Source organism: Crocodylus siamensis, chromosome 5 (assembly GCF_052110815.1).
Source record: "Crocodylus siamensis isolate JL-2025a chromosome 5, ASM5211081v1, whole genome shotgun sequence".
NCBI classification, from domain to species: domain Eukaryota; kingdom Metazoa; phylum Chordata; order Crocodylia; family Crocodylidae; genus Crocodylus; species Crocodylus siamensis.
Genome location: NC_143399.1, coordinates 205,100,044 through 205,121,670, shown reverse-complemented (window position 1 = coordinate 205,121,670; position 21,627 = coordinate 205,100,044). Strand labels below are relative to the sequence as shown.

The 21,627-nt window shown below is 53.3% G+C and overlaps 1 protein-coding gene across 2 annotated transcripts in view; it reads left to right on the top strand.

Annotated features, from left to right (window-relative positions):
• The window catches only part of SMARCC1 (SWI/SNF related BAF chromatin remodeling complex subunit C1), a 139,963-nt gene extending 124,485 nt beyond the window's left edge, over window positions 1-15,478 (top strand). For both annotated transcript variants that reach the window (XM_090048004.1, XM_090048003.1), the window contains exons 27-28: window positions 11,349-11,525; window positions 13,369-15,478. In XM_090048004.1, coding sequence (XP_089904130.1) covers window positions 11,349-11,525; window positions 13,369-13,457 — 266 coding nt within the window. In that variant the 3' untranslated portion in view covers window positions 13,458-15,478. The remainder of the gene's footprint in view (window positions 1-11,348; window positions 11,526-13,368) is intronic.
• Window positions 15,479-21,627: the final 6,149 nt, after the last annotated feature.

Sequence of the window (21,627 nt, the reverse complement as noted above, 5' to 3'; positions counted from 1 at the left end):
AAATTGAAGAGGAATTAGGTGCTTCTCTCTAGCTAGGAAGAGAGACTAACTGTGGCTCCAAGAGAAAAGGAAAGCACAAATTCAACCAGGCAGCAAATGCAAGAAAACAATCACCCTGTGCCCTCCCTTTGGCTCCAGTTTCTCCCCCAAAGGTGACAGTAACTTAGTTTTGGCCTGTATCATCTCAGACCAGAGAAGCAGGCACGGTTCCTTACATCAGCTCCGTTTGAGAGTTGAGAGCACCTGCCATCAAAGTCCTGTGAGAGAGATGCTGAACAAGCTCAGTTCAAGGGAAAGTGCCTCCAGTATATTTCTTCTCTGCTGTCATTTGGCACGCCGTCTTGCAGCCCACATACCACCTCCACTGTGGCGTGCTCTGGAAACGTGTGCAGGCCCCTGCAGGGCTGAGAGCATCTCCGCAGCTGTCATGTCGGGATGAAATTCACTTAAAAATACAAAACTCCTGAAGAGAAGCGCTGGACCGGGGTGAGTATTGTCATCTTGTTGGCTGTCGCACTGTGCTGCGAGAGGCTGTCTTGGGTGTTGCGTGTAATGCAGGAGTCTGCAGAACATGCTGGGACCTCCATAGGGACCTCAGGGGTGTGCTAGTCTGACCCCTGTCCAGGTCCTAAATCAGAACTCACATTTTTTTCTTAAAACATTACTGCATGGTTTGAAACTAAAATCCAGCCAGTCAAAAATCCTTAGGCTGCTATAATCCATCCAGAGGAGGTGTCTGAATGCAATTTCAACATGTACAGTAGCAATTCACTTCGTGCCTGTTTTCCTCTCCCACTCAGAATTTGAATTTAAATATATACTAAATGGCCCAGAATAGTGCCAGGCTGGTGAAGCCTGCTCCCAAAGCGGTGTTCCCACATAGCTGCTCCCCCACCCCAAGTCTCTAGGGTTTCCAAGTGATTGCTATATCCAGGTGCTCAGAAAACACGTATTGCAGCTTGGGTTTTCTCCTGTCATTAGCCGAGCACAGCTTTTATCCGTAGCAGCCTTCCTGGTTGTAGCTTGTCCACAAAGTGCAAAAGATGCATGGGGGTATGACTGCTCCAAGCAGAGCAGTAATTAAGCCTGTAACAGGAGGTTGCTACCAGTGCTGGTCTCTCGCAGAGAGCAGAGTCCTGCTTATGCTCTCCCTGTCTGTAGTTCAGATGCCTAGTTTTTTGGAAATGACGGAGAGCCGTTCTCCACAGCCTGGGGGCTGCCTTTGTACCCTGGAACTGCTTTCTACCGGTGTGCCAGAGCGGCAGAAGCCCAAGCAATGAAGCAGCATGTTGGAAGCACCAGGTAGAGGTAGTAGAATAGCTACCCCAGAGAGAAACCTTCCCTCAGGCTCAGTGCAGGAAAGGTGCTTTGAATAACTGTATCCACCACCTAGACCTTCCCCTAAGAGGCTGGTGGGTGACTTCCAAATGGAGAAGCAAATGTGCCCTGCTGTCTGATCAGGTGGCGCACACCGAGAGAGACATCCAGCCAATTGCAAGTGAGAGGCTCTCCCCATCTCCACGTATTTTCGAGCTGGGTCTGAATAACCCCTTAAGAGAAGGGAGTTGGGAACCAGACTTGGATTTTTTCTCAGCTCTGCCACTGACTTGTTGTGGCCCTTGGATATGTCCATTCATCTGTGGGGCTTTGGGTTTCTCCTTCTACAGACCTGTGCTCTGCAGTCTTTTGTAGCTCAAGTGTTGGGATGTGATTGGCTTTCACTTGCCCTCCATAGTGCCCAGACCGTTACCAGGGTTTCCAAGGACTGTGTGGTGCCAAGATGTGCTACAGGACCTGGGCAGCACGGCTGATTCAGAAGACTTCTGTGGAGATGCATTTCCCTTTTTTAAAGGTTTAGGCAAAATTTCTGACATTCCTTGAACTTACTGTTTTGGGTTTTTTAGCAGCAGTAGGTGTATTAACGGTAAAACAATGAAAAGCAGCAATGGAAATTATTGTAGAATAGAAAAATGATTCTGCGTTTGAAAGATGCTGCAGCCTGTGGTTAGCACCAGGATTCACAGGGCCTGTTTTTAGCTCTGCTGCTGGTGGTCCATCTTCAGGCGCATCATTTATTCTCTCCGTGCAGTCTGTGAGCGGAGAGTTATGCTAAGCACCTAGCAGGGGTTGAGATGCTTGGATAAAGGGTGCTAGGAAATAAGTGAGTATTAAGTATTTAACAATTCTGCAGTGCAGCAGTCTTGAGCAAACCAGAAGAAACTCCCTCAAGGTACTGTTTTTAATCTAGTAATGGCATTTCATTTTTGAAGTAGAAATGTGTTATGGGGATAGTCTCAGACACACCCATAGGCTACCCGGAGAACTGGGTGAATCATTTTATGATGCATTATTTAAATATTGCCTCTCTTTGTTAGCAAATTGTTCAGAACCAATTTTCTGATGCAGCAGCTGAAATTTGTTCAATGAGCTCCTTGTGTGAATCATTCCTTGTAGCTTGCTCTCAAGCCTACCATTGGACATATCTGATACTGAACAACCGAGCTGTTCTTAATGACACGCAGTTCACATGACGTTATCTCATTTCCATGATTTGCTGAGTGCAAGTCCAAGAGCCAGTTCTCCTGTGCAGATACCCAGATTTTGGATTTTTAAATCTGCCCTTGGCCATCGTTCTCCAGCATTCACCAGTTGTGAATGAGAACTCCATCCAGTAAACTAATGATGGAAGGAATTTTGCAGAAAATAGTCACAAAAGGACTGCAAAGTAGTCATGGTGGAAAATTCTTCACTTCATTTTACCAACGACAAGCCAGGAAGTGTGTGTGATTACAGACTTCTAGTATATTTGAAAACAGGAAAACAGGAACTCTTTAGCATCCTGAAGCTGGATAGGGAACTAATATTCTGCATCCTCTTGATGGCATGGTACAGAGGTAGGGTGTGCTAATTCCTGTTTTGATAGAAGAACCACCAATAAAGCTGGTCTTGAAGTAGGGTATTTATGTCCCTTTTCTGTGATTTTAATAATGCCTGGTGAAGGCTGCTTACATAGCAGTAGAAGAAGCACATTTTATATAGGTGGGTATCTCACTCTAAGTAACTATCACAGGTAGAAAGTTTGGGTCCCTTCCATTAGTTGGCTGGAGGCTGTCTCATTCCACCAGTGAAAACCTGACCATGCAAAAAGCGGTGCACAGTTGGACTAGTAAATGAGACAGCCAGGGGTCAATGGTTCTGCTAAGGATGCCAGAAGACGGTTGCATTGTATTGTCTCTGATGTCAGCAGAACCTCTCCAGTGAGTTTCTGCACTTGCAACCCCCTTCCAAATATACATTATTTAAGATGCATAAATATTCAAAGTCTGCCCGTGGGGCTGTGCTCAGTGATCATCTTCACTGGTGCAGCAGATGAGCAATTTGCCACTTCCTGGGAAGGAATGCGAAGTTGTACGTGTGGTGTTGTAGAAAAATGGTGGTGGGCCTGCCGCTGCTAGAGGTCCCAATCTGTCAGCTCCAGCATAGCACACCCTGGCATTCAGGTTGGTATGTGCGACTTCAGGGTGATGCCAGTATAATCAGAAGTGAATGAGCTGCGCTAGAGGGAAGCGACGGATGCACTATGCGAGTGCAGTGGAAACCCTGCCTTTCCTTCGAGGTGGATGCTAAATGAGTTACCGTCACTAATCACTCAGCGCTTGGCTCTGGGATCATTGGTTGCAGCGTATGTTGGAAGCACATGCTGAAGGAAGGCCTTATCCTGAAGATTGCTTAGCAGTAACAATTTCAGTCACTGAATGAAAGCGATTTGCAGTGGGGCTGAAATGCGTCTCGTGGATACCACAAAATTGTCTCACAGTGGAGCGGGCCTGGAGACCTCCGGACCAGAGCCACGTGCCTGCTCTCCCCACTCGTGCAGGATCTCACGTTGGCTTGGGTGAGAGCGTCATTTCCAGCAGAAGCATCCCCTTCCGCTTGCCCAGACAGCACGGACGAAACTTCCAAGTGGAGCACTGGTACCGTATCTACTTGAATACAGAACAGCCCCCCAGGCATTAGATTCTATATATGGAAAATGTATAAATTTGTTATCATTTTCCAGGTAAAGAATCTCAGAATTGGGAGGTTGTCTTGAATCTCCCCCCCTCACCACATACACCCACCCACCCCTCCTCTGGGGTTAGGGTCAGAGTCACAAACAGCTGCCTTGCTCCCTCCTCTGCTTCATGTGCAAATATAAAACAGGGGGCTTTTTCCCCATGCTGATTTTTATTTTTGGGGGGGGTGGGTCTTGCCTTACTGAGATAAAGACGGTACTTTCCCTTCTCTGAACCCTTGTCTCTAGGAATCTGATTTCCCCTCCCTTGGTGCTGCCTGCTGTGCAGAGGGTTTTGCTACTGGGAAGGAACTTGCAAGCAGTGACTAGGAGTATCTGGAACTGCAAAGCTTCTGCCTCGCATCCTCCCTGCATCACTTCAAAGAATAGTGACAGCTGACTTCAGTTTACCACTCCAGGGCCTCTCCAATGCCTTCTTTCAGTGGAGATGGGACATCTAGTAAATACTTCAGAGCAGTCCCCTGAGCGTCTCTTCATTTACAAGTGTGACACACATACACGCATGTGTCATGCAGAGCCAGGGAGAACAACACTTCAGACAACACCTAAAACCTGCAAATGTGTGAGGATTTTTCAGCAGGATAAAACCAATTTTAGCAAACCTTTCCATTTTATCTCCTCACATGCCTGCTATTCCTGAGCTGTCTTCCTTATGTAGGTCACACTTCAACATTTTCTGCTTTAGCCCCTGTCTTACTGAAGCTGCGTCCTTAAGTGAAAAAACATCTGATCGCTATAGAAAGAGTATTTCATTTCTATACTGCCATACTGACAGTAGTGAAGTCCACTTGCTTAATCCTGTTTGGGGTTGGTGGGGTTTGACAAATGAACACTGATGTATTGTGAAATTGATAATAACGTTGAGAGGACGATTATTTTTTGCAAGCATCTTCAGCCACTTCTGAAATAAAATAGCTGTATTGCTGCGGCAGCATACAAAGGGATAAAAAGCTACCCTTCTCCTCAACTGCAGGCTGCTTCTACAGGCTGTGTTGGGAACCTCAGCTCAGCGGAGCGTGTAGGGAAACAGTGCTACAACTCGATTCTTCATTTGGCAAGGAACAAATATCTATAGAATTAACTGTAACATTAAGTCAGACACAGTGGTCTTCTGAACACCACTGGAGTCGAATTCAAGAAATCAGCTCACAAGGGCAATGTCTCGGAGAGCAAAGGTTTGTAAAAGTTGAGGCAGATTGTCTTTAACAACATGGGTGACACTCCATTAATTCAGCCAAGGCCGGGGCTTCACTGCAGCTCAGAAGGTTTCTCTTTTTCATCTATCAATAATAATTGCCTAATAGATGCAAGTAATAACACAGCTTGCTAATCAGGATAGAAATACATGACACTGATTGGTATCAAGATGAGCACTGTTGGCAACAATCTTCTGCTTCCGTGGCAAATGCCGGTCTCCAGCTGGGTGCCTGTCCCCTCCTCCTCCTTTTCCAGGCCGGTGGAATTGCTCGTATCTGAAGTTTGCCCTTGACTTTGTTCTCTCTAACCCACGGCCGTGGCCTAAACCAGTGGTTCTCAGCCTCCCAAGATCCGGGCACCCCTCTGTCGCCGTTCTGAATGTGGCGGCAGCCTGGTTGAGAGCCGCTGTTGGTGCTGCCTCAGCTTACCTCTGCTTCTGCACCAGGTTCTGCTGCCTCCAGCCAGGTGCTCTCCCCTGGTGTTTCTTCCTGCATCCCGTCTCCAGGATCCTCTCTCATATCCTCCCTGACCATCTTGCTTTGGCATCTCCTCCCAGGGCTCGGCACCTGCAGTCGCATCCCCTCAGGTCCCTTCAAAGTGCTGCTAAAATCCTCTTCCTGGCTTGTCGCTCCCCTCTTTTCCATCCCCTCTGAGACAAACTTCCTGTCCGACAAAGGCCCCCGCAACTTCATTCCTCCTCCTCCTGTTTCTTACCTTGGCACAAGGTTGTTTCCTGTGCCTTCACCCCTCCGACAACTGCAGCCTTGTTTGCTGCTTCTCTGACCACCTTTGTCCAGGTGCATCAGGCACGTGTGCCTTTGTATCGGACACGGGATGCTTAGTCAGGGCTGTGGTGGTGCTGATCTGACTACTTCTGACCAGTCATTAAAAAAAGAAGAGCGCGAGAGTGCATGCACTGGCTTGAGCCACATGCCTTGTTGGCTCTGCACAGGCCCTTCGGACCTGACCTGCCCAGACTCCCTGCATGCCCCAGGCTGTGAGCTACCACCACCTGTGTGCCAGACTGCAAGGCATGCATGCACACAGCTTGTTTCACTTGTGAGCTAATCCAGATTTGCACCCCGCTATCCAGAGTGAATGGCTGGCACGCGCTGCCCCATTGCCTAACATGACTCGTAATACTCGGGGCAGAGGCTTCTCCCCCTTTTCAAGACTCATCTGGACTTTGGTTGCACATGTAGATCCTTCCATTGGTCTTTTGCTAAAAAGGGGCGTATCCTACCCTCAATGGCAAAGGTCCCGAGCTTCACGGGAACGTGGGGTATGTCAGGATAGACCAAAAACAATTACCCGTGTTTGTGCATGGCAGAGGAAACCTGAGCATGACTGTTACCACCTGTGTGTCCCTGTGTTGGGTTTCAGGGAATTAACTGCATTGGCAAAGGCAGCCCCTGAGCTGCAGGCTGCTCCTGGAGGGCTCATTGCTCTCAAGATGGTGGAGGGGAACAGGTAAACGGAGCAGAGGAACGGCAGCTGCAGCCCTAGGAACAGCAGGCTGTGGAGTGAGGGAGGGGAAGAGCCCAGCTATTTGTCAGTGGCTCAGCCTCGCACCCTCTTCTCCCGGCGGGATTGGAAACTGTCCCCGGCTGTTCGTCTCGCGCTCTCAGCATTTCTTTGGTTCTTCCCACCGCTGTAATCCAAGCTGCTCTCTGCAGCCGTTTGCGTGCAGTGACCTTTTTAGCCTCTTGATGCAAGGCAGTTCCCACATCTGTCTCATGCAACTCAGCGGAGAATCCTGGCGCCTGGCACTGACCAACTGACCTCGGCTTACCTCGGCGCTCGCGGTCTCGCACGGGCTTTGCTCCAAGGCCCAGGTGCGTTCCCGCACCCGCGAGCAGCAGGGGCTTGGGGGATGGGGAGAAGGTACAGCCGAGCTCTCACGTGCTGGTTAAATTGATCTGCGAGGCACGTAGGCTGCCTTGCAGAAGGGAGAAGGAGGCGTTTGATTCACTTCTTCCTGCCGTTTTCACCTGTTCGGAGCCACAAGCTCCCAGAGGGTGGGAGAAAGGGGGCTGTCGAACCCAAGGATGCTCTGGAGCTTTCCCTTACCTCTGACTGGCAGTGGATCCTCTTAAGTCGTGACCCATTTCTAATGCTAATGGCTTGCTGTGTCTCTAAGCCTCGATCCCTGACTGGCTGCAGCCCTCGGTGGTGGCGTGTTCTCACGCTGCCTGCCGTGTTCGGCCTTGCCCTTGCTGCCTGCTTCTCATCTCTAATGAATGAGCTGGCCCAAAACGGACACGCGGATGCCAGCGGCAGTAAATTCATGCTGTGTCTGCTTAAGTCCTCTGTGCTCCAAGCTGAGGAACGCTTCATTGCTCCTGCCGTCTGCTTGCTACTCCGGCTGGGGGGGTTGGGCCAAGCTGGGCACCTTCCAGCCGAATTCGTCTGAAACCCGGTTTCCTCTCTGCGGACATCTACAGCTCTGGCGCTATGGGCCTTACTCACCTGTATGGTGCGTACCGAGGACGGAGGGCAGACTGCTGGATCCAGTGGGAAGAGTGCTTAAGGAGTCTGCCATTTCATTTGCCATATGGGAAGCAGGGGGTCCAGGCTGTGGTCTGTCGCATCCACCTGCGTGTGATCGCCGGCGTGGAGGCTGTTTTGCTGATTTTGGAAGGGGGGAGTCTTGACCCTATGTGGCCTTCTCTGGTCAGCTCCTGCTGCTCTTTCACACGTAGCAAGGAAAATGTCAGAGATGCTTATGACAGGCCACTGGCCACAAGCTGTGTGCAGTACGTGTGCGAGTGCATTTGCAACTTGCTCTCCTGTATCCGTCTCCAAAAAGCTTCTTGTTGTGTTTCCCCTTATTAAATTTTTTTTAAAAGCACCTTACCAAAACCCTGTTTTGCTGCAGTTAGCTCTGCTCAAATGATTGGATAGCTCTTGCAGCATGTTGCAGGCTTGTCAGAGAACTTGGTCACTGTGGCATTAAGCAGAGCAGAGCTGCACCTTATGAGCTAATTTGGAGATCCATAGCTCTCGTAAGGACAGCAAAGTACATGGAAGTGAGCAGTCTCTTACGAAAGCTTATGCATCTTGGGATTAGGTATTCTGTAGGGTGCGGCTGTGCTCTGCCCTGCCTCCTGCTGACTTCAGACTAACAGGGCTAACTGCCTCTCTCTAATTATGGCGTTAGGTTACCTTAATCCTCCTGTGCACTCCAGCCAGCGGGATTGGGTACCTCTGCCATTGAGCAACAGATGCAGACTGCCTTGGGGGTTGCACAGAGCGAGCAGCTACCTGTCTGGATTCCCCAAGCCTAGTCCGGCTCTTCACGTGCCGAGCTGTTGGTGGGGCCAGTTGGTTTACCCAGGACCAGTGCCCTGCATTCACCTACGAGTCCAGGTCCTGTTGGGGGTTTGAAAGATGTGCGACCTGCTCAGCTGCCTTCCCTGAAATTCCCAAGCAAGGTGGTGTCTCATGTAACATCCTAACGTTGTTACTCTTCAAAGACTCGGTCAGTACTGATTGCTGTCCAGGAGCTGCTGCCGCACTCGCTCCCCAGCCCCTTCCCCTCCGCCCCAGGACTCGGGGCTTGGGGAGGGAGCCGAGGTGATGGAAAGCATGACAACTCCCTTACAAGCATAGCTAACAACGCCTCCTAGCATGGCTGAGCTCTTGTACCTCGCGGTAGATGCAGCTGTTTCATGCTGATCCAGAGTTGAACACTAAAGGCACCGACTTCTTCTCCAGGGTCCTCGTGCAAAGGCAGCCCTTGCAGAGCCATGGGGTCGGCGAGGTAGCCCCTCTGCACCGGCGGTGCCTCCCAGTCTCCGTCGATTGTTGTACACGACTTGATTCCCGAATGCTTCTCTGTTCAGCTCTGGTTCGGTCCTCATGCTGCTTGGGTTTGGAGCAGCACAGGAGGGAGAGGGCTGAATTTCGGGGAGCTGGCAGGCGCTGGGTGCCACCTGGGGTGTTAACAGCCTGGTGTAGCTGCGTGTGATGCTGTCCAAGGTGCCAGCACATCTGAGAGACTAAATATACTCTTCATCCCTTAATTCAGAGAGTTACAGGTGCTAACATTCTTCATCCCTTAATTAAGGGAATTACGGGTGCTGACAAACTCCTCCACTGCAGCCTCCTTCCAGCTGCTGGGCTGTAGCAGGAGCTTGAGAAGTAGCTCCTTGTGCCAGAAGGACTCTGTCCTAAATGCAGCTGTAAATTTTCCTGACTTGTAACGTCTATTGTAGCCTCCATTCTTTCATAGATTCATAGATGCTAGGGTCGGAAGGGACCTCAATAGATCATCAAGTCCGACCCCCTGCATAAGCAGGAAAGAGTGCCGGGCCTACATTACCCCAGCTAGATACACATCCAACCTTCTCTTGAATACCCCCAGGGTAGGGGAGAGCACCACCTCCCTTGGGAGCCCGTTCCAGACCTTGGCCACTCGAACTGTGAAGAAGTTCCTCCTAATATCTAATCTAAATCTGCTCTCCTCCAGCTTGTGGCCATTATTTCTTGTAACCCCCGGGGGCGCCTTGGTGAATAAATACTCACCAATTCCCTTCTGTGCCCCCCTGACGAACTTATAGGCAGCCACCAGGTCGCCTCTCAACCTTCTCTTGCGGAGGCTGAAAAGGTCCAGTTCCTCTAATCTCTCCTCATAGGGCTTGGCCTGCAGGCCCTTAACCATACGAGTGGCCCTTCTCTGGACCCTCTCCAGGTTATCCGCATCCTTCTTGAAGTGCGGCGCCCAGAATTGCACGCAGTACTCCAGCTGCGGTCTGACCAGCGCCCGATAGAGGGGAAGCATCACCTCCTTGGACCTATTTGTCATGCATCTGCTGATGCACGATAAAGTGCCATTGGCTTTTCTGATGGTTTCGTCACACTGCCGACTCATGTTCATCTTGGAGTCTACTAGGACTCCAAGATCCCTTTCCACTTCCGTGCCACCCAGCAGGTCATTTCCTAGGCTGTAGGTGTGCTGGACATTTTTCCTCCCTAGATGCAGCACTTTGCATTTCTCCTTGTTGAACTGCATTCTGTTGCTTTCTGCCCACTTGTCTAACCTGTCCAGGTCTGCTTGCAGCTGCTCCCTGCCCTCCGGCGTGTCCACTTCGCCCCGTAGCTTAGTGTCATCTGCAAACTTGGACAGAGTACATTTCACCCCCTCGTCCAAGTCGCTGATGAAGACATTAAAGAGTATCGGTCCAAGCACCGAGCACTTTCTCAGTATACATCCTGCGGTAGAGAATCTCCTCCTTCCAGCAGAGGCGCACGGTTATTTTGAAGGGCTTCTATAATCGCCTTTTATTGTACATAAGTACCTGGGACATGGGAAGGAATTAAATCTTTATTGCAAGTAGCTGCAATTTGTGTCTTAATAGCTGCTTTCCTGGCTAAGATACCGTGCCTATATAACGTGTGCGCGTTGATCCCTCAAAAAATAAAGGTAATCAGATTATGGAGCAATATCTCTTCAAATGTGGTTTCAGAAGCCATTTCTGAGAACTGTAGGTGTCTGCAGCTGCGGTTCGAAATGTTTCTTGGTGCTTGTGAAGTGTAAATCTTTGAGAAGCTGCTTTCACAAGGGTATTAGCACAAGGAGGGCTTATTAAGGAGGCCTTCCCCTCCCCCCCAGAATGGGTTTAATACCGCAACTACTGCAAGTGCAACTTGTAGCTGCATGGCTTCCCTCCTGCTATTAAATGAAGCCATTAGTCCAGTGGCCAAGGGCTTTGCTGTTGGAAACCTGGTTTTTCCAATGCAGTCAGTCCCTTGTACCTTCACAAAGTTCACAAGCAGCTGCTTCTTACCCGGCCTCCAGCCAAATCGAGTTATCAGCTCACTTAGGAGCCACTGTTTTATCGTGGTTTTTGGGCACGGTCCGAGCACACTGCAGTCCCTCCTGAGAGCAGTGTGTTGAGGTAGGAGTGGGGAGGCTTTTCCTCTGGGACAGTCACGGGAGGCACTTGGAGTGCAGGGAGAGGGCTGTGAGCGTGCAAGCTGTCTGCGTCTTTCTGTCCGGAGAGCGGTTAGGCCACTGCTTTTCTCTTTAGCTCATGCGAGTGTTTCAACATATCCTCTCTGTGACGCTCCACAGGTCAGATGCCAGGACCCGGTGCGATGATACCTGGGCAGCCCATGCCGGGCCGGATGATGCCAAGCGTGTCTGCCAACATCCACCCGCCAGGCAGCGGCCCTGCACCCCCGGGCATGCCGCCCATGTCGGGAAACATCATCGGACCTCGCGTTCCCCTCGCAGCTCCAAACGGCATGTGTAAGTGGCTCTGCTTGAACGTGCCTCCCGGCTTCCCCATTGCTTGTCTCGCAGTTACTAGAGAAGTGATTGGTTGTCGTTCGTGCCCCTTTGTTTCTGTGGGGACTGTCGGAGCTGTGTGTTTGGGGATGTCTGCAGAGGACTGGTGGAAGATTTCAACCTGCCTGGCCCCCCACCCCATTCCTGCCACATGCTGTTGTCCACTTCTGATTTGTAGGGGCTGTAATGGCAAGTACAGCGCCTTTAAAACCACTTTCCGTTTCACCTAAAATAGCTCTCGGAAGGGGGTCTGAGAAATAGCTACAGCTGAATTCCTAGATGATTGGGCCCCAGGTTGTTGGGGTTTTTTTAATGCAGATCAGAAAAACTAACCCCATGGAATCTGTCTGCAGGAAGAAGTGAAAAACTGAAGAGCTAATGCAAAAAATAGGACCTGAACCTGTTCAGCCTCCACAAGAGAAGGCTGAGGGGGATCTAGTGGCCTGTTACAAACTAGTCAGGGGGACCAGCAGGCACTGGGGGAGTCCCTGTTCCCCCGAGCATGGCCAGGAGTGACCAGGAATAACGGTCACAAGCTGGCAGAGGGGAGATTCAGACTAGACATCAGGAGGTGCTCCTTCACGGTCAGGGCAGCTAGGATCTGGGACTGACCTCCAAGAGAAGTGGTGCTGGCTCCTACTCTGGGGGTGTTTAAGAGGAGGTTAGATGTTCACCTTACTGGGGTTGTTTGACCCCAGTACTCTTTCCTGCCATGGCGGGGGGTCGGACTTGATGATCTGCTCAGGTCCCTTCCAACCCTACCAACTGTGAAAAGGACCCCAGCTAGGGCAAATGTGCATACCTTGGACAGAAGATGAACCACAAGCCCCATTTCCCCAGCTGCAGATCTGGCCCCAGAGTCTTTAGACCTTGTGCCAAGATCACTCGAGCAAACCGGCACCCTGGAACTACCCATAAGCCAAAGAAGCGGGCTTTGTACCAGCCTGGGGTTCTTGCTCCCTCGTCATGAGCTGGTTATGCTGGCCCCTAGCTTAAACTAGACAAGGGGCCGTATGAGCTGCCACTGGCCTGGCAGATTTATGCCCCTGAGCTGTGTGAACAGCTGCTGTAGCGGGGTACCTCACCCCACAGTGCCTGCTGGCCAAGGATTGTGATTCCTCAGGCCTGCAGGAGCTCTCGTTCCCGTGCTGCTTCCACCCTTCCTTCTCTGATGCTCTCTCTCTTTGTCCTTCTCCCCTGTTAACATCCACCACCCCTGGGTTTGCCACCTCTGTACTAAATGGACATCCCGAGGCTTTTCTGCCTTGCTGCAATTGCTGACTTCTGTCTCTGTATTGAGCAACCCAGTCCTATTCCATCACTGTCCTCTTTCCCTGTGCTCACTTGCTCTGCCCGGAAGCTGTCCTTTTGTGTCCTCCCTTGTTTTTGTTTCCCTCCCTGCCACATATACAGATGCCTGTGTGTTGTAGCTGCATGCACGACTTGAGCCTGTATGGATAGGCTCTGGTGATGAAAATAGTTAAGTGCTTTTAAATAGGCAAGAAATGTGCTAGGGGTCTGAGCACAGCAGGTAGTGCTAGTCTGGTTGGGATGAGATCTTGGTGCCTGCTTGCTGCTCACTCTGGCTAAGGGATAATACTTCCATGCCTCGCAAGTGAGCACTGATGCCAGTGCAGACCTGCGAGGGCAAAAAAGACCGTGAAAGCAGGTGCACTAATCGGAGACAGAAAGGGTCACAGACCCTCCTGTTTTCCTGGAGAGCAGTGTCTGTGCTTGTACACGCGATGAGCGTCTGTCTTCCACAACTCAGTGTGTTCACCACTTCTCTTCCCTCTGCTTCCAGATCCCCCGCCATCGCAACAGCCACCGCCGCCAGCTGAAGGGGTGACTGCCCCTGCCGCGGGAGCACCGCCGGCCTCCACAGCCCCCTAACTCAGCCCGCAGCACGGAGCACCCAGAGCCGAGACAGTGGTGACCAAAAACGGATTCCTCAGTTTTTCAGTTCCTTTTAGGGTTTTTTGCCTCCAGTCAGCCTGCCTGCACACGCGCACGCGCGCACCCTAGTAGTCTGGCATTCTTTAGTTGTACTCCCTTGAGGAGGGTTCATTTTGAAGCTGTAGAGCAGTAGACAGTAGTGCCTCCGTGTTGCTGGCAGGGAGCCTGTGTGCATTGGTCTGTTCTCCTGGAGCAACTGCTCCGTTCTGGTTCTTTCATCTCGCTGCCTCCACCCTGTCTGTGTTTGGGATCCTCTGACAGAGCAGGGGGTGTCCCCATGCTGCCAGGTGTTGCAGGTGGCAGCGTTTGACGTTCTGGGTTCTCCAGGTGGAAAGAGTGAGGCATCAAGATGAACAGCAGCAACCAGAGTTTGGGCAGGCGTGGGAGAGGGAGGGAGCTCCTCTTTCCACTGCTCAGCAGCGGGAACTGCAGGACTGCTGACCACATTCGTTACAGGTAGATAATCGTTAAGTGCAGTAGCTGAGCCCCAGGGCTCCTCGCTAACTTATTAAAGGAAATATTGATCCCGTGCAAGTGGAGCTGGGAGTGAATCAATTAGAAGAAAACCACTCGCTGACCTGAGCTTTCCTGCTCCAGCTTATCTTTTATTTTGTGTTTGAATTGGAAGGAGGGAAGGGTGGTAGCAGCATCGTCCCTTTGAGTAGTTCAGTACAGTAGCCAGCTGAGGAATTAAAGACAGGTTTTTAGTCCCTCTCTTTTGGAGCATATGCGTTTTTGTTTTGTTTTTCCTTTAAAAAATGAACAAAAAAAAAGTAGGTAGCAATGAAGCGCTAGCATATGGGTTGGGGCTGGGATGGCTGGGGCGTGAACGCCACAACTACCTCTTGCAGACAGCCAGGTGGGCAGAATTCAGTGAACACGGTACTCCCCCTTTTTTTCTTAAATTTCTTTCCTGAGTGGGCGCGGAGGCAGGAGACGGCTCTTTCCTCTGCTCACCCCTTGCCTTCCACTTGCCGAGCTTTATCATTCCACTGTCTGCAGGGCTGTGGTGGGAGAAAGGGGTCAGCAGCCGGATCCTTGCCCATAAGCAAGGACTGGGGAGGGGGAGAAGCAAAATGCCCCAACACAGATGAGCTGACACGGCCAGACTCAGCTGCTTGCATGGGCCCTTACTGACTGCAGAAGGACATAAAACTCTTGCTGTCTGTGCGACTTGGATCTTCTGCCCTCTCCCTCCCGGGAGAGCTTTCTTGACAAGCTCCCTTGCCAAAACTCCCAGGGTCCCTCATGTTGCATTTCAAGGGTGGGTTGCAGAGGTCACACATGCAAAGGGCTTGTGTTCCCAAGCTTGGCCAGAAGGCATTTCACCTGTGGGAAAAGAGAGAGACTTCCCAAGGGGCACGAAACACCCAGAGCCATTTGTTTCCTAAAGTAAAGAGGATCGGCCTTGAAGAAGTCCGGCGTGCTCATCCCCTAGGAACATCCACAGGGAGCTCCCCAGGCCCTGAACGCGCAGGTGTGTCTGGGGCTCGCGATCTACGTGCTCATCCATGTCTGCGGCCTGGTCCCTTCCAGCACGCAGGATAACACTGGTCGTGGTCCAGCCCGCAGACTCCACAGTGCCTAGCAGCGAGAGTGTGCTCGGGGCCTCCCCACCCTCCACCTTTCCCAGAGGAAACCCCTTCCAAACGTTCCTCGTCCCCTCCGCGTCCCCGGCATGAGCGTGGAGTCCTGGTTCAGGCCGTGGGCTGGTTTAGAATAAGCTCAGGTTGTTTTTAGTGCGATCAACCTCAAATTGAAAGGATCCAGGTGGAGACTTTTTTTTTTTTTTTTAAACTCCTCACGATGTACCTGAATTCTTCACACTGCTGTGTTCCTCTATAAATAACCCGCGTGGTGACTTTTTCATCTGATCCTATGTATAGGGCCGGTTTTATTCCTGCAACGCAGCCACCCAATTTTGTGAAATTAAAAAAAAAAAAGTTTTTTATACAAAACTGAGTCCTGCGGAGTTTGTCGGGAGTTGGATCCACGCGCGCAAGGCTAGAGCCTGCATCTGCTGGCGTCAGCTTCACCCAGACAGCCGGCTCTTTTCCAGCAGTGCCTTGTCTAGCACACACTTGGATGCGAGCGCTGAGCATGTTACCCCACGTGCTGGGGGTCGTCCAAGTGATTTGGGTCAGTGGGGGCACTTCATCCGATACGTTCAGATCAGCAGCTTTTAATGGAAAGGGTGAAATCAAACCGTGTGGCATGATAGATGAGACGAAGTGAGTAGGGGTCTAGCGGGGCGGCATCTCGAGGCCTGACCCCAGCTTCTTGCTGAGGGTGGAGGTAGATGTAACCATTATACCGGTATCAAATGATACCAGTGTAAGCCATTACAGTTCCCAAGTTATGTCTGTCTGCTCCCGCAGCGACAGAAGCGCAGGCAGCGGGAAAGGGGGGTGATGCAGTTCATCCATACCCCAAAAGCTGCATGCAGATGTCGTAGGTTGTGGCAACGGCTGATGTCTGCTCCAGAGCAGCATCTTCCAAGGGTTGGAAGTCCTGTCTGGCCAGAGCCTGGGACCAGCAGCTGCCTCCCCGTCGTCCCATCTCAGTGTCTTTCAGCCGGGTCCACCCTGTACCTCATCCCGTGGGGAAGTGGAACGATGCTCCGAGTTACTGCTGCAGCTGAAAAACGTGGGCACTGGCTGAACCAAGAGGAGCTTTTCCTCTACTGACGGCCTGACCCCAAGCGTGCGGCAGTCAGCGAGCCAGCAGGCTCCCATCCTGCAATGTGGGTTTCCCCCCTCCCTCTGGCCAAACCCTGCCTTCCTGTGGGGCTGCTTCATCCCCTGTTCTCCAGGATCGAGAGAGGTCTGCCAGGAATCCACCAAGGCAAATTGTGTACGAGCACATGCAGAACTCATGAGTGCAATGCCAGTTGTGCAAACCGATCGCTGGCTTCCTGCCGCTTGGTCACCCTCCTTTCGTCCCTTGCTTTCCCCCAGTCTTGTTTCATCTTCCATCTGCCTGTTACCAGACTTCAATATTGGACTTCAGGTGGTGGCACTGAAGTTATAAAATGCCAGAACAAGAATAGTCTGTTCTGTGTTTAGCCTAAGCTAAAACACTACTTAACTTAAAATGCAACGTAATTAGCCAAAAAAATACAGCAGCCTTGCATAGATCTGTAATTGTGGGGGCAGAGTGTCTCCTTGCAGCCGGGTATTTGGGAAGTCCTTGAGGGATTCACAGATCTGGGCATGTGAAAAGATCCCACAGGCCTCATCTTTGCCTGGGTTTCTTCTAGGCGGGCTGCACCCCCTGCTCCCTGTTGGGTGCCGTGACCGTGACACGCTCTTCATGTCCGGCACGTGTGCGGTGTCTCTTGTGTTCAGTGTCTGCCTCTCCTCAGCTATTCCAGTTTTGCCCCTTGCAGGTTCTGCTTTGAAATGTAAACGTATCAGTAAAAAGGCCCATACGTGTTACGACTGTGCCAGGTCTTTGACAACACCCATGACTTAGCCTGGCTGCCTACCCCTGCCCTTCCTGCCTTCGCCCCCAGCACCGAACCTCCCACCCAGACCCTGCTGCTGCCCCTTCCTGCACCCGGTCCCTGGTGTCAGCAGCTGCTGAGGAAGGAAGTGTTGGTTATGGGGGGAAACGCCCCGGAAAATGGTTATCTCGTCTTCAATGCCTGGAGCTCGGGGTGACTGGCTGAGATGTAGGGTGTCCAAGCTCTCCCTGTGTGTACACACACATCCACACGCACATGATACCTGACACAAACATGCACCCCGCAATACCTCACGTGTCTGCACACATGCACCCCCCAATAGCTGCTTTGCATGTGCACGCACGTGCACACCCAATACCTGACACACACACACACACACACACACACACACACACACAAATACCTCTCTCGAGCACATGTGCACACATGCATTCCCAATATCTCTAGTGCATATGCACGCACACACCAGTACCTGACAACCCCCCCCGCATACCTCTCACTCACGCACGCACGTGCACCCCCCCCCCCAATATCTAACACATGCACATGCCAACACCTGACCCCCACTGCGCATGCATGCACACACATGCCAATACCTGGGTTTAAGCAGCATGTGGCTGCGTGGTGGGCAACAAGCTGCTGACCGAGTGGGGCAGGGGGAGCAGCCCGAGCTCCAGGCTCCAGCATGACCCATGCCCAGTTGGGCTCTCCTCAGCCCGGGCAAACGGTGTCGCTCGTTATCCAGCCACCTCCCCCTGGCTGTGTGCGGCGTGCACAGCAGTGCCGCTCTCGGCGAGCCCCTTGCCACACTGCGGGTCTAGCACCAGGGACCTCCCCGGGGGCTCTACTAGTCTGCTGCCCGCTCCTGGGGCTCGCTGGGGTCACCCCTCTGCACCCTTCTTGGGGGACATTTGGCTGATGAAGGGCCCGGGGCCCTTGCTGGGACCCCGTGCTGCCTCCCCTTGCAGCAGAAGCTCCACACAAGGGTCTGACCGGATGCGCGCAGCACAGCTCTGACTACCCGGGCCTGCATCAGTCCGCGCAGCACATTTGCAGCTGCCTCCTGCTGCATTTTGCTGTCAGATGCACCAGGTTAAAATGCACCCCGGACACTGTTTTAAGGCTAATCTAGACATAGTTCTACCTTTGTGCTACCATGACCAACTCCAGAGGGTCTTGCCCCTGTGCTCGGGATCAGACGAATGCTGCGTTGGGGGCAGGAAGGGGTAAGTACGGCCTTCCTCTGCAGCGAGGGCACAGCCTCTGCCTTGTCTCTCGAGCATCTAGAAACAACCTTTTATAGGAGCAGGATGCTGGCTGCTGCGGTCCCCCCGCTTTCCCCGGGGCGGGCTCGGGTGTGATGACTGATGCTGCGTCAGGGCTGACAGTAGCTTTAGGAAGAGTTTAGATGATGGATGTGTCTGGGCCGGTTTGGACAGGGCTGATATTGCCTCCAGCCAGGCTTGGATTAGACGTGACCTCTGGCAGCCCCACAGCTCTGAGACTCCACCATAAATCTTGCCCTGGCCCTGAGCCGGTAACCGTGGGGCAGAGGCCTGCTGCTGCCCTGCTCTTCAGCACAGACGCCTGGGCCACGTGGGCCGGGGTGCATCGTGGAACGGGGCTGATATGGGACGGGTCTTGCATTTGGCGTCTCCCAATACGTGCGCCTCCCCGGGTCCCGAGCAGCCCCTTCTCCGAGCCCTAGCCCCTCCTGTTCTGCCAGCGTGCTGAGTCCCAGGTCCTTGTGGCCACCCTGCAGCCCTTGAGACGGGCTAACAGCTCTCCTGAGGAGCCTTCGGGTGCAGAAGACTGCAGCCCTGAGCTGCCCGGGGGCAAGACGACTTCGCCCCCGGGCCTGTGACCTGCAGGGTGACTTGCAGCTGCTGCTGCCTCTTGCAGGAAATGGGCAGCTTCCCCCACTGCAGGAGCTGCCAGGTGGGTGGGCCCAGCTGTGTCCCTGGTGTGCAGCCCATGGAGGGGTGCCCTTCCTTCTGGGTACCAGGCTGGATGGGACACGCTCAAGGTCATTAGGCGGCTGCCCTGCCCCACCCCAGAAGTAGCTGCATTTCCAGCAGGCAAAGGGCTGGCTGGCGGTGTGATGAATGTTACGTAGACATCGCCTTCCAGCTCAGGTGTCCATGTTCTCCCCTCCTCAACCTCCTCTGCTAGCTCAGCTTTCTCCTCCCTCCTGCTCCGGACTCATTAAGCAGCTGCCCTGCTCCACCCCAGCAGCCAAGGGGCTGCCTGGCGGCGTGATGAATGTTACGGAGGCATTACCGTCCCGCTCCGAGGTGCTGCGAAGAGGTATGCTGGGCTCACGTGGGGTAGGCCTTGCTTGCCTGTGTTAATCTAGTCCTGGCAGCCACCCAGGCTGTCGGCTCGTTCCCTGCAGCTGGTCCTTGCAATACAGCCGGCCGCTTCCTTGTCTCTCTTGCTCAGTCGGTTCCACCGCGCCTTGCCCAGACGTCGTGTCTGGGTTTCGGGAAACATTTCCGTGCAATTTAAACACCTCTGGTCCTACAAACCAGCTGGAGCACGGACCTCAGCTCCGGGATGGGTTGACTGGCAGGGCTGTTGCCAGAGGCCGTGGTGGAGGGAAGAGCGGTCCTCTCCGGCCCACGGGGGTCCTTTAAAGCTTGCAGTGCCCTTCCTGGGGGTGAATGCCAGGGAGCCCGGGGGCAGGGTTGCATTTATTTGGCTGGTGGGGACTGTGCCGGCAGACTCTTTGGGGACCGGAGCTGGGGTCCCTGCAGGCACCGGAGAGATGGAGGTGGGGAAGTCCTGAATAAAGCACCACCCAGGTCCACCCCTTGGGCCTGAGATGAGCAAGAGGCAGGAGAGCGGGGCTGGCCATGGGGGGGCAGGTTGCTGAGCTGGAGCCAGGGAAGAAGAGCCGGCCCCGGCTCTTCTTCCCGTTGCAGCCCCCAACCTGCCGCTGAGCGGAGGTGACGGCCCTTCCCCAGCTTCTCGGTCAGACATGGAGGGCTGTCGCAGGGTTGCCTCGGCCGGAGCTGGGCGCGGGACCGGGTGTCCGAGGCCAGAGCGAAGGCTGATTCTGCTCAGCCCTTGGAGAGGGGGCGCGCCAGCAGCCTGCTGGTGCAGAGCTCTAGCTGCCTCCCAGTCGTGGGCTTGGGGATTTGACCGGTCAAGTATTGGTCAAGAATGATTAAAAAAACAGCCAAGAGGTCCAAATAATACATGGGGGGAAATGTAAAGTTGCCATGAAGAAATGTGTCGAAAAACAATACAAAAAAATCCAACTTCTGTCTAGCCAACTCCACAAAAATGTAGTTTTTTTGTAAAATGGCCATTGTCTTTGACCGGTCAACTGACAAGAGCTCACTTGACCAGCTGGCCAGCCCTGCCCTGGCACGATCCAACAACTCTCGGGTTTGCTGCGGCTGCTAAGAAATGCTCCCGGCTTGGAGATCCAGCACCTGCCGTCCCCGCCGGCTTGCACGTGGCTGCAGCTTCTGGACCGTGGTCTGCTCCTGTGGCTGGACCCCGCGCCAGGGCTCGTGACATCATATAACGTCGGGGCCGGAGGGAAGCTCGGGAGAGGGCATCTACCTGGGCTGTGCTGCATGGTGTTGCTCTCACCGACAGCGGGGTAACCGTGGGCAAAGCCCCTTGGTCTCCCCGCATGGGCTACATCAAGTATGTTATATAGGTCACCGTTTCATAGTTTCTGGGGTCTGAGCAGATCATCTAGTCCGACCCCCCGCCATGGCAGGAAAGAGTACTGGGGTCAAAAAACCCCGGCAAGATGTTCATCTAGCCTCCTCTTAAACAACCCCAGGGTAGGAGCCTGCACCACATCCCTTGGAAGCTGGTTCCAGGCCCTAGCCGCCCTGACCGCGAAGTCGCCTCCTGATGTCTAACCTAAACCTCCCCTCTGCCAGCTTGTGACCGTTACTCCTGGTCACTCCTGGCGGTGCCCGGGGGACAGGGACTCCCACAACGCCTCCTGGTCCCCCCGGACTAGTTTGTAACAGGCCACTAGATCCCCCTCGGCCTTCTCCTGTGGAGGCTGAACAGGTTCAGGTCCCGCAGCCTCTCCTCGTAGGGCCTGCCCTGCTGCCCCTGACCATGCGAGTGGCCTCCTCTGGACCCTCTCCATGCTGCCCACATCTCTCCTGAAGTGCGGCGCCCAGACCTGGACGCAGTCCTCCAGCTGCGGCCTGACCAGTGCCGCACAGAGGGGGAGGATCACCTCCCTGGACCTGCTCGAGATGCATCTGTGGATGCACGACAAGGTGCGGTCGGCCTTCCCGACCGCGTCCCCACACTGCCGGCCCATGTTCATGTTGGCATCCATGATGACCCCCAGATCCTTTTCCGCCTCTGCCCTAACGAGAAGGGAGCTCCCCAGCCTGTAGGTATGGTGCTGGTTCTTCCTCCCCAGGTGCAGCACCTTGCACTTGTTGGTGTTGAATCCCACCCATCCTGTTCTCATCCGCTCACCCCTGTAACCTGTCTAGGTCCGATTGTAGCCTATTCCTCCCTTCCAGTGTGCCCACATCCCCCCACATCTTAGTGTCATCAGCAAATTTGAACAGGTGCTTTTTACCCCCTCGTCCAAGTCACTGATGAAGATGTTGAACAGCGCGGGCCCGAGGGCCGAGCCCTGGGGGACCC